At 47.3% G+C, this 11,992-nt stretch overlaps 1 protein-coding gene across 1 annotated transcript; it reads left to right on the top strand.

Annotated features, from left to right (window-relative positions):
- The first annotated feature begins 492 nt into the window (after nucleotides 1-492).
- On the top strand, nucleotides 493-6,266 carry PLAU (plasminogen activator, urokinase). The gene is made up of 11 exons (XM_077124870.1): nucleotides 493-578; nucleotides 869-956; nucleotides 1,408-1,441; nucleotides 1,590-1,697; nucleotides 2,038-2,212; nucleotides 2,406-2,497; nucleotides 2,673-2,892; nucleotides 3,107-3,252; nucleotides 3,874-4,014; nucleotides 4,359-4,507; nucleotides 5,151-6,266. The coding sequence occupies exons 2-11, from the start codon at nucleotides 900-902 to the stop codon at nucleotides 5,328-5,330; spliced, it is 1,302 nt and encodes a 433-aa protein (XP_076980985.1). The 5' UTR covers nucleotides 493-578; nucleotides 869-899; the 3' UTR covers nucleotides 5,331-6,266.
- Nucleotides 6,267-11,992: the final 5,726 nt, after the last annotated feature.

Genomic DNA, 11,992 nt, shown 5'->3' with positions numbered 1-11,992 from the left:
GATGCCTCTCGATCCGTCCGTGCAGACCTCGCTGGTACCCACGCCCGAGGGAGCGCGCTGCTTCCACTCTCGGTCACCATTGCCGGAGCACTTCTGCAGATGCTCTTGTTTTCCAGCTACTTTCCTAGGTGACAAGCATTTTAAAGCAGGAAAACTAATATAATAAACTGCATCTTCTTAAGATGTGCAATTTTATTCCGAAGAAACATAAGAGCCCACATCAGGTTTTATGATTCATTTGCCAGGTTTTTAAATGTTTGCACGAAACTGTTCAGAACTTCGGCTACAAGTAAAATGGTGTAAATAAAGACCATGCTATCTCGAAATTATGGATGTTAAAAAAAAAAAAAAAATGCGGAAGCACGCGGGGTCCAAGCCGGGGCGCGCCCCAGGGGAGCGGAGGGCAGGGAGGGGGCGGGCGATTCCGGAGGGGGCGGGGCCAGCCGAGGCGGGTTCTAATATAGGGCCCGCGCGCGGGGCCCACAGCACAGTGCCGACACCCGGAGCCCCGGAACTCGGCAGAGTGTCAACCTCTCCCCAGCCTTCCCGGCCCCGCGTCCCTCCGGTCGCTGCCATCGGTGAGTGCAGACCGCCCTGGGATGCAGCCGATTCCGGCTCTGCGCGCCTCCCTTCCACCCCAACACCCGGCTGCCGGGCGGGTCCCGTGGCTGCCAGCAGTCCCCGCGCTCCGCGTGCCCCCGCGTCCGGCTGCGGGTGCGGGTCCGGGCTGCCGCACCGGGAGCCCGGAGTCCCCGGAGACCGCGGGCCTGGGGAGCCTGGTTACCGCGGGATCTTAGGGTTCCTCTCCTGCCAAAAGCCCACTTTCTCCCTCTGCCACTTCTTCCCCTTACTTCTCCTTCCCTTGCAGAGACGCAGTTTAGAGCCCCAAGCTTGCCACCATGAGGGTCCTGCTGGCGTGCCTACTCCTCTGCGCCCCTGTTATGAGCGACTCCGAAGTGAGTGACTCCTCTGCTTGCTTTGAGCGCTGGTGGTGGGAGGGGACTTGCTTGTTCAGGGGATCCCATAACAGCTTCAGGGGAAGGAAGGGGCTGCAAAGGAAACTTAAGTTAGGATTCTTTCAGTGGCAGGGCCACACCTCCGGAAAATAGGACAGGTGTGGCAGTGGGGACCTCTAGAGAGATGGAACCAAGGGGGAGTGCACTTGCCCACAAGGGAGAAATAAGCCTCAGGGCTGCTACACTACAGCCTGCCAGCCCCTGATGTATGATGCTGGATTGAGTTGCTCTATTTCTCTACTGGAAACCCATGAGCTTCCCTTTGAGGGCAAGTTAAATAAGGACAGGCTGAGGAAAGAGGGAGCCTAAGGGGAGAATGGATTTGGGGACTGGAGTTCCAGGTGTATGGAGAGTTTGCTGACCCTTGCTCCCCTCCCCTCATATCTTCCAGGGCAGCCAAGAACTGCGTCGAGCATCTGGTGCATGTAAGTACCCACCCCTTGTACAGTATTTGGCGGCACAGACATCTTAGAAGAGCCTCAGGGGGCAGCCCTTCCCTATCCTGGCTGCAGGGCTGGCTCCCCCTATGCCTCCTTCCATGTCCTTGGCTGACCTCACCTTTGTGCTCTCCAGTGAACTGTGGCTGTCAGAACGGAGGAACATGTGTGTCCTACAAGTACTTCTCCAACATTCAGCGATGCAACTGCCCAAAGAAATTCCAAGGGGAACACTGCGAGATAGGTATGGGGATCCCGACACTAAGTGGGGAGATGGGGGCAGCACACATTTCAGGGTAGGAGGAGATGGTGGGATGCAAGAGCAGGCAGTAGTGAGGGGCTGGAGGGGAGGTGAGATGGGGCATCTTCATCCTTTTGTAATATACATGGCCAAACCTGAACACACACATACACACCGTCTCATGAAACAGTGGCTGCATACGCGAGATGGGGCTGGAAGGGGAGACCCTTTCCACTGTTTTCTGCTAAATCAGTAACCACCTGAGGCTCTGCACGATCTCTAATATGACCATCTGGACTTTCTCCTCTCTCTAATATTCTCTCATCCTTATATCCTTCCACAGATGCATCGCAAACCTGCTATCAGGGGAATGGTCACACTTACCGAGGGAAGGACAATGTCGACATTATGGGCCGGCCTTGCCTGGCCTGGAACTCTGCCAGTGTCCTTCTGAAAACATACCATGCCCACAGACCTGACGCTGTTCACCTGGGCCTGGGGAAACATAATTACTGCAGGTGAGCTGGGACAGCAAGGACCAGGAGCCTTCTCCATGGCCTCACAGAAACCCTTGTTACTGACCCCTCTGCCCCAGAATGCTAGCCATAGCCCCAGAAAAGCAAGACCTCTGGCTGGAATTTCCCTGGAGGGGAGGACACAGGAAAGGCATTCTGGACTGGAATGATGCCCCCCACCTCTCTCTGTTGCCAGGAACCCCAACCATCAGAGGCGGCCCTGGTGCTACGTGCAGGTCGGCCTAAAGCAGCTCGTCCAAGAGTGCATGGTGAATGACTGCTCTCCTGGTGAGTGTCACTGACTTGTTTATGACCAAGGGTGGGCAAAGTCTCTGCATGTCCCCTTGTTCCATCAGAGGAGGGATGAGCGGGGAGGCCTCCCTGGCCCTGCAGAACTGGGAGGTCAGAGAGGGGACACTTGACCCTATCTGCCTTCCCAAGACGTGCATCTCTTTTCCTCCAGGTAAAAAACCCTCCCCTTCTCCAGCAAAACCAGAATTTCAGTGTGGCCAGAAGGCTGTACGGCCCCGCTTTAAGATTGTCGGGGGAGAGTTCACCACCATCGAGAACCAGCCCTGGTTTGCAGCCATCCATAAGAGGCACCGGGGAGGCTCCACTACCTACTTGTGCGGCGGCAGCCTCATCAGTCCTTGCTGGGTCGTCAGTGCCGCACACTGCTTCATGTATGTCCCTCAGCCTCTTCTTGGTGATACCCCTGCCCCACCCCAAATGCATAGATCCCTTTCTCCTTCCCAGCCAAGGATTCTACTTCCATTCTCTCACCTCAGCCCATGGGCCGCAGGGACAAGTCACATTCTGAAACTGCTGTGATGGGAAGGGAGAAGTGACAGGGTCTCTTCCATGATCAGAACGTCTGACATATCTCACCTCCTACAGCAATGACCTAAAAAAGGACTACATTGTCTACCTGGGTCAATCGATGCTTAATTCCAACACGCCTGGGGAGATGAAGTTTGAAGTGGAAGAGGTCATCTTGCATGAAGACTACAGTGCTGAGACACTTGCTCATCACAATGATATCGGTGCGTGGGAAACCCTCAACCGATGTGATGATGGCTAGAGAAAGCGGGGTCCAGGGGGAGACCCAAGTGGGAAGTTGAGGTTTTGGGAGGACTTGAAGACTCTGCTTTACCCAACAAAGGGATGGCGGAGAAGGGTTCAGAGTAAAAGAATATGAGGGACCAGGTGCTCTTCTGTCCAGTTCCTGAATTTCCCCAACTGATAGGCACCTCTGAGTGGAAGTGGCCCCACAGGCATATGGCTTGGACTGAAAATCCCATTAATGTAAATTAGAAAAAAGAAACCCCTTCCTGATAGATGCAGCCTCTCTTCTACTAAGATGTAGGCCTTGGCAAGTAGTGGATCTCAGGCTTCCTCCCTCAGCTGGGGCATTTTCCAGGAAACCACCTTTATGTTGCAGGTCTGGGTATCTCAGTCTTTGACAGCAGCTGGAAAAAAGCTCTAGGGGCGTGGGGCAAGGGAGGCTTCTTGTTCCAAATGACTAGCTACCAGCAGACCTCTTAGATGATCTCAGACCTTAACCTAGGCCACTCTCTCAGCGTTTGGAGGGGAAAGGTGGTGGCTACCTGACCGGGTCATGATCTTTCCCCTCTGACGCCACGCCCCTCCCCTGCCTCTTGCAGCTTTGCTGAAGATCCGTTCCAACATGAGCCAGTGTGCGCAGCCATCCCGGTCCATACAGACCATCTGCCTGCCCATGCAGTATAATGATGTCCATTTTGGTGCAAGCTGTGAGATCACTGGCTTTGGTAGAGAGAATCCCTGTAAGTGACATTTTGGGCCTGGCTGATGGGGGTTTGAGGAATGTTGTCATCAGAAGGTGACTTCAGCTTTACCCAAGGAGGACCATGAAGTTAGAGATGGGCGCATACTGGAGGCAGCAAATGGGTTCTGGGGTTGGTGTGGGGAGCTTTGTTTAGGGAGTGACCAGCCATATAAGGAAACAGATGGAGGGTGGTGGTGAAAGGACCATAAGTATGGTAAAGGCTCATATTTGGATGGGAAAAGTGTAAGGGACGCTATGTGGTTCCTTCCCTGGCAGAGGGTTCTGGTGGAGAACTGGGAAGATCCATCTTAACCCAAAGTCCTCCCTGTTTCCTCCGTCTAGTGGACTATTTATATCCAGACCAGCTGAAAATGACTGTTGTGAAGCTGATTTCCCACCAGGAGTGTCAGCAACCCCACTACTATGGCTCTGAAGTCACCACCAAAATGCTGTGTGCTGCTGACCCACACTGGGAAACAGATTCCTGCAAGGTGAGATTTCCAAACTTCTCCCTCTAGCACCTTCAAATCTCCCTAGGGCTCCTGGGCTTGTCAACTTTGAGGGACCTGTGTCCAGCCAAAGCCCCAAGAAGCCAGAATCTAGGGCTCAGGTCTTAGGGGTTTAAAGAGTCCTATGTGTTTACTGAAAATCTCCACTGAGTCTGGCTCTGAGTTGGGCACTTCAGATTGGGGCAGGGACCATAAGATAGAGGAAACAATAGAAGAGTGTTCTGTGTAGTATAAGCAATCAGCTGTTTAGGAAGGGAGGGAAGTGCAGACTGGATGGTGAGGGAGTGGAGGCTTATGGAGAATGTAACCTGTTAGAGGTTTGAGGAGCTAGAGAAGAAAGGAGGGTATATCCAGTGAAAGGTGCAAAAATGAGAGTAAGCATGGCATTGTCCAGGATGGGGAGGGGAAGTAGCATCTGGGAGTATGGATGGAATGGTAGCAGGGAAGGAGGCTTTGAAAGCCAAGCAGAGAGTTTTGAACTTATGATAGGAAATGAAGAAGACACTAAAGAACTTTAGGAAACTTTCCATCTTGCTCTAGGCATGGTTGGGTGGTGGTACAAAGAGCCACATCTCCCCACTCCCCACTTCTCCTGAGCTCATCTTTTGTGTCTTTGGCTTCCCAGGGAGACTCGGGTGGACCTCTGGTCTGCTCTAGTCATGGCCGCCTGACTCTGACCGGCATTGTGAGCTGGGGAGAAGGATGTGCTTTGAAGAACAAACCGGGCGTCTACACAAGGGTCTCACAGTTCCTGCCCTGGATCCGCACTCACATCAGGGAAGAGGCGAACGACCTAGGCCTTTGAGGGCTGCCAGGGAGCTGGGGAGGAAATGGGCACCACCCCCTCCCACGCTGACCGTCGTTTATGCAGCGGGGCCATCTCCACCAGACATATGGAAGTCTGGGGAAGATACACTCTGCAGAGATGTTTGTTGCTTGTGCTGCCCACCAGGGTGAGCTTTACTCTCAGATATGGACCTGGGTGTTGGCCACCCAGAACCCCCCTGGCTGGCCAGGGTGGAAGGGTGGTCTCAACTCAGAAGGTTTTGTTTGGTAGTTTTGCCTTTTTCTGGACCAGAACTTTCTGGAGTTAAAAGTGGCATCTCCTGTGCATGGTCAGAAGGAGAGACAGCTCCTCCAACCATGGGCACTCATGAGGCACCCTGTTGGGAAATGAACAGTTTCCCAAATAGGAAGTGCAGCAGAGCTGAGGTCTCTTGAAGGAGGTTGGCCAATGTGGGAGCAGCAGCCTGGGGAGTAGAGGCACTACTGAATCAAGGGAAGGGCTCTGGCATTCTATGAATGTCTCAGGAAATATTATTTATGTGTGTGTCTGTTTAAGCACTTGTGCATGGGCTGTAGGTGTCAGCCTGAGTGAGTAGCTGGTGTGTTCCTGTGTCTGACTTCGTCCAGCTATTTCCCTAAACTGTGGACTGTCTGGAGAGGTCATGGGTCACTCCCAGGCCTCTTGATTCTCTCATGTGATGATGCCTGTGAATAGATCAGACCGGGGTATGGCCTGTGATCAGCACTAAATGTCTCAGTTTCACATTCACATAGATGTCCCTTTATGGCCAGTTATCCCTTCTGACCTTCCAGCCCAGTTCATCCAATCCTCACTGGGTGGGGCGAGGACCACCCCTGTACACTGAATATTTAATAATTATATCTTGCTATTTTTATTTATATCTATTTTTGTAATTTTGAATAAAGGTGATCAATAAAATGTGATTTTTCTGAAGACTTTGGCTTCTCCCTGGTGCTTCTATGGGAGGGAGTTGGGGAGCAGAAAAAAGTGGAAAATGATGATGATGGTATGTACCCCAGAATTTCTTATGGGGTTCCACATCTAGGCGTAATGGGGCTTTGGGAAGTAGAGGCCAGGAGAGTTGTAGAGCAGGCCTTCCAGAGCAAATAAGGTATAAAAAGGTGCCCCGAACTAGGGTCCTGCAGCTTGGTTCTGCCCCCAATTGCCTGCTTAAACTGGAGCCTTGTGCATTGCACGTCTTGTACAAACATCCATGCTGGTTGTCTCTAGGATTAGCCCCAACCATATTCTTTTCACTCTGCTCCCAACATCACTGGGCTGACTTCTGTGGAGGAGCGCACATCCATGGGGGAACATTGTTGATCCAAAATTCCAGCCCAGCTCAACTCCCAGAAAACATAATTTCCCGTCGTTGTGTGGGGCTGGTGCTGAGTTTTTTCCGCATGTTAATGCAATTTAGGATGATCTCTAGGTTTGGGGGGGGGGGTTCAGAGTCTAAGGCTAGGTCATGTCTTAATGGGCAGTGACACCGATTCAGAACCTGAAAGCAGCCTGGGAGATTTAGATGCCAAAATATGGGACTTTCCAAGCTGTGTTAATGTTTTTTGGCAATGTTTCTTAACCAAGTCACCTGAGAACCTTTTAAAAATATATACATGCCTATGATCTACCCAGAGGGATGTTGATTTCGAAAGTCAGGGTTGGTGCCAGGGCCATCTATTTTTGAAAGTTCTCAGGGTGTTTCTGATACGCATCCCTGATACCTTCAGATACAATTGGTCAGAATATGCAAAGGGTCCAGAAAGTTCAAGACGTGGTCACCATGAGTTCTTTGCATGAATAACCACCTTTTTCTGAGTGGAATTCTGGGGATGTGAGGTATTTCCTGGGCTTCTTGTTCAGAAGGTTCCCTAAACTGGGCCCCTGGAGGCCAATGCTCCAGAAGATTCGGTTTTCTAATCCCTGTAATCTAGCATGTTGCTTTACATAGTACGGGATATGCAGTGGTGCAGGGAACGGAGTTTGGAGTCAGGCAGCCTGGACTAGAATGCTGGCTCTCATGCCAGCTCTGTGACTTGGAGAAGTCTCTCTTCAGTTTCCTCAACTGGGGAAAAAAAAATTTTCTTCTTAGGGTTGTTAGAAGGATTCATGAGTTCATCATTCTCTTGCATAATCCTGGCAGTTAGCAAAAGCACAAAAATGGTGGATATTGTTACAAAACTATGCAAAATCTTGTAGAATTGAATGGGAATCCCCTCCCCTCTTCTACCCCCAGGATTGCATTGGAATACATTGTGAGAACCAGAATTGCTGGGAAATAAAAGGCATGATTTGAAGCTAAGCGGCCCAGCCCAGGCTGAGTTGTTGCTCAGCCCCTGCATTTCTCCCCAGGGGCCAACAGCGATCCTGCCCAGGCAAGTGCTGCTGCAGCAGGGAGGCTCTAAAAAGATGAAAACAGGAAGTCTGAGCCCCCGTGGCAGGTTGAGCAATGAGGCTGCTAACTCTTTTCAGACTGTTTCCCAGCCACCACCCCGATCCCTAGCCAGCTGCTGCCTCTTCCCTGAATGTGCCCTGGATCTGGCAGAGACCACCCCACTTCTTCAGCAACTGTTTCACGGCCTCAGACATTATCCTGTCACTCAAACTCACTCTCTTCTCGAACTCACTATGTACTAGGCATTATTCTAAGTACTTCACATATCGTCTCATTTACTATTTACAACAGCCTAAGAGGAAGGCACAATTATTAGCCCCATTTTACAGTAGAGAAAATAGAGGCACCAACAGACTGAGTGACTAGCCCAAGACTATGCAGCTGGTGAGTGACAGAGCCAGAGGCCAGGAACCCAGCTCTATGACATATCACCCCCCAGCGGGGCACGAGGGGGTGGGGTGGGGGAGAGGAGAGCAGCCCTTCCTTTCAAGCTGCCTACTTTAGGGACCCTGGTTTCCAGACTAAGTGTATCAGAATTTCAGCCTCAACCTAGATATATTATCATAATTCTTTTCCCTTTAAAGATTCCCAGTTCAAGTGAGGAGTTACCAGTTTCAAACCTCAATCGCCAGTTTCAAAGCAAAACTCCATCCTTCTCAAGCTAACCTCAGTCTTTTCTGCTCAAATCTGGTTTCACTGAAGTGGTTTCCATTTCACTGGAACCCCTCCAGCTGAAATATTCTGTGGCCCTTTCCATTATCAGAACTCAACTTTATTTCCCCTCTTGCCCTGCCTTTCCCAAGACAGCCCCCCATTACCCTCCCAATATACCCCTCCACATTCACACCCAGCCCTTTGAATCAGACATGGAGAGAGGAGTTGCTGAGGGTTTGTTTTTTTTTTTCAATAACAGCATTGTTGAGAGATAATTTGCATACCATACAATTCATCCATTGAAAGTGTACGAGTTAATGGTTTTCAGTACATTCATAGACTTGTGCAACAGTCAATTTTAGAACATTTTCAACACCCCCTGCAGGACCCACATACCCATTAGCTGTCACTCTCTACTCCCCTCCCTCCCAGTCCCAGGCAACCACTAATCTACTTTCTCAAAGGATTTGCTTATTCTGGGCATTTCACGTGAATGGAATCTTATAATATGTGTTCTTTTGTGTTTGTCTGACTTCCTTCATTGTTTTTTTTTTTTTTTAATTTTTTAATTTTATTTTTTTAAATACCAGAAAACACCAGGCCAACGCAAACATTCCTATTTTGATCATTCCGTTCTACAGATATAATCAGTAATTCACAAAAATCGTCACATAGTTGCATATTCATCATCATGATCATTTCTTGGAATATTTGCATCTACTCAGAAAAAAGAAAAAAAACAAAAACAGAAAAAAGAACTATACATACCATACCCCTTACCCCTCGATTTCATTTACCACTAGCATTTCAAACTAAATTTATTTTAACATTTGTTCCCCCTATTATTTACTTTTATTCCATATGTTCTACTCATCTGTTTTAAGGCTCACCTGTATTGTAGCATGTGTCAATATTGTTACTCAGGATTTTTTCTTTTTATTGTCAAACCCAAACAACATCCAAACACGAACATTCTTAACGTACAAATATTCCATACGTGGTGTACAATCAGTGGCTCACAATATTATCACATCACATAGTAGCACGTTCGTCACCATGCTCATTTCTTAGAACATTTTCATCACTTCAGAAAAAGAAATGAAAAGAAAAAACTCATACCCACTATACCCCTTACCCGCCATTGACCACTAATATTTCCATCTACCCAGTATATTTTAATCTTTGTTCCCCTATTTTTTCTATACCCTTTACTACTCCCTTTCATTGATCACTAGTATTTCAATCTACTCAATTTATTTTAACATTTGTTCCCCCATGATTTATTTATTTTTAATCCATATTTTTCACTCATTTGTCTATCCCGTAGATAAAAGGAGCATCAGATACAAGATTTTCACAATCACACAGTCACATTTATTGCTTAGTTTTAAATTGCAAATTGGGAGAAAAGATGGCTCAGATCCCTTCTTTCCTTGCAGTCACATTGAAAGTCAACCTTTTTTTTTTTTAAATACCTATGCATCAGGCATTGTTTTAGATGCTGAGGATAGGAGAACAAATGAGACATTGTCCTAGTGGTCGAGGAGTTCACAAAGGAGACAAGGAGGACCACAATTCAATGAGGTAAGTGCTGTAATAAAAGTATGTGTAATTCTCATGCACTGAACAATGATGAGGAAGCAATTAATTCTCCTTGGGCAGTCAAGGAAGACTTTGCAGAGGAAGTGACATTTTACCTGGCCCTTCAAAGATGGACAGAAATTGGCCAAACAAGGAAGAGAAAGGCATTTCAGACATAGGGAGGGTCATGGAAGCATGAGAAGGTGGGGTGTTCTCAAGAAATAACTGTGGTAGAGAAAAGAGATTCAGGGATATACATCCCAGAATAATTTGAGCAGAGAATAAAAAAGTATTTGCAAAATCCCCTTGGGGGACTGGGGAAAAAGGAGGAAATATTAAACTTCTTTATCTGGGGGATTCCTGATATTCCTGCAAGCAGTGGGGACAACCAATTCAATAGACTGAGCCTTCAATTTTGGGGCTTGCCTCTATGAAACTTATTCCTGCAAAGGAGAGGCTAAGCCTACTTATTATTATGCCTAAGAGTCACCCAGAGAACCTCTTTTGTTGCTCAGACATGGCCGCTTTCTCTAAGCCAATCTGGCAGGTGAACTCACTGTCCTCCCCACTATGTGGGATATGGCTCCCAGGGGTGTGAATCTCCCTGGCAAAGTGGGACAGGACTCCTGGAGATGAGCCAGGAGCTGGCATCATTGATTGAAAAGCTTTCTTGACTGAAAGAGGAAAGCGAGAAATGAGACAAAATAAAGTGTCAGGGCTGAGAGATTTCAGAGTCAAGAGGTTATTCTGGAGGTTATCCTTATGCATTAAATAGATATCCTTTTTTAGTTTATGGTGTATTGGAGTGGCTGTAGGGAAGTACCTGAAACTGTTTAGCTGTGTTCTAGGTTGTAAGCTGCTGGAATGCTATATACCAGAAACAGAACAGCTTTTAAAAAGGGGAATTTATTAAATTGGAAGTTTATAATTCTAAGGCCATGAAAATGTCCAAATAAAAGCAGGCTATAAAAATGTCCAAATTAAGTCATCCAGGAAAGATACTTTAGTTCAAGAAGGCTGATAATGTTTGGAGTTTCTCTCTCAGCTGGAAAGGCACATGGCAACACCTGCCAGCTTTCTCTCCAGGCTTCCTCAATGGCTTTCCTTGGGGCATTTTCTTTCTTCATCTCCAGTTGTCTCTAGCTGTGTGGTCTCTGTTGGCTGTAGGGCTCTAAAGCTTTTCCCAAAGTGGTTCTCTCTTAAAAGGCTCTAGAAAGCAACCCCACCTTGAATGCGTGGAGACGCATCTCCATGGAAACCATCTAATCAAAGGTTACCACCTACAATTGGATAGGTCACATCTCCACGGAAACAATCAAAGAGATCCCATGCAGCAACATTGAATGAGAATTAAAGAACTTGCTTTTCTGGGCTATACCACAGATTCAAAGTAGCACAAACTATATTCCAGTAGTCTTGATTTTTGAAGACGATTGTCTAACTGTATAGCTTTTATACTGTGACCATGTGATTGTAAAAATCTGTGGCTGATGTGCCCTTTTTCCAGGGTATGGACAGATGAATAGAAAAATAAGGATACCATGCCAAACTCTGAAATATATTCTACAGCTAATTGTGATGCTGTGCTTTGAAATTTATTGCTTTTTTGTATATATGCCATTTTTTATAAAAAAAGAAAAAAAAGTCAATTGTGATGATAAAAAATTATTTATTCCTTCTAGCCTCCTATATTCTGGAGCAGTTAGAAAGAAAAATCTGAGACGATGGTGTGGTACCCCATGACAAACTCTGGGATCTGACCTGTAACTACTTGTTGAAAAATGCTTTGAAAACTATTGCTTTTTTATTTCTTTGCTTTGTATATATGTTATATTACACAATTAAAAAACTTAAAATAAAAGCCTCTCAAAACCCAGAAATAACAATTACTATTCCAGACTAAATGTGACAACTATAAGAGCTTACACACTGATTGATTTTTAAATATAAACCAACCTTTCATTCTGAACAAATCTTGATCAGATGGGATATACTGTCCTGTTTCTAGATCTCTAGATTTCATTTGCTA

Source organism: Tamandua tetradactyla, chromosome 13 (assembly GCF_023851605.1).
Source record: "Tamandua tetradactyla isolate mTamTet1 chromosome 13, mTamTet1.pri, whole genome shotgun sequence".
NCBI lineage: Eukaryota > Metazoa > Chordata > Mammalia > Pilosa > Myrmecophagidae > Tamandua > Tamandua tetradactyla.
The sequence above is the reverse complement of the archived record's forward strand: the minus strand, read 5'-3'. Positions and strand labels throughout refer to the sequence as shown.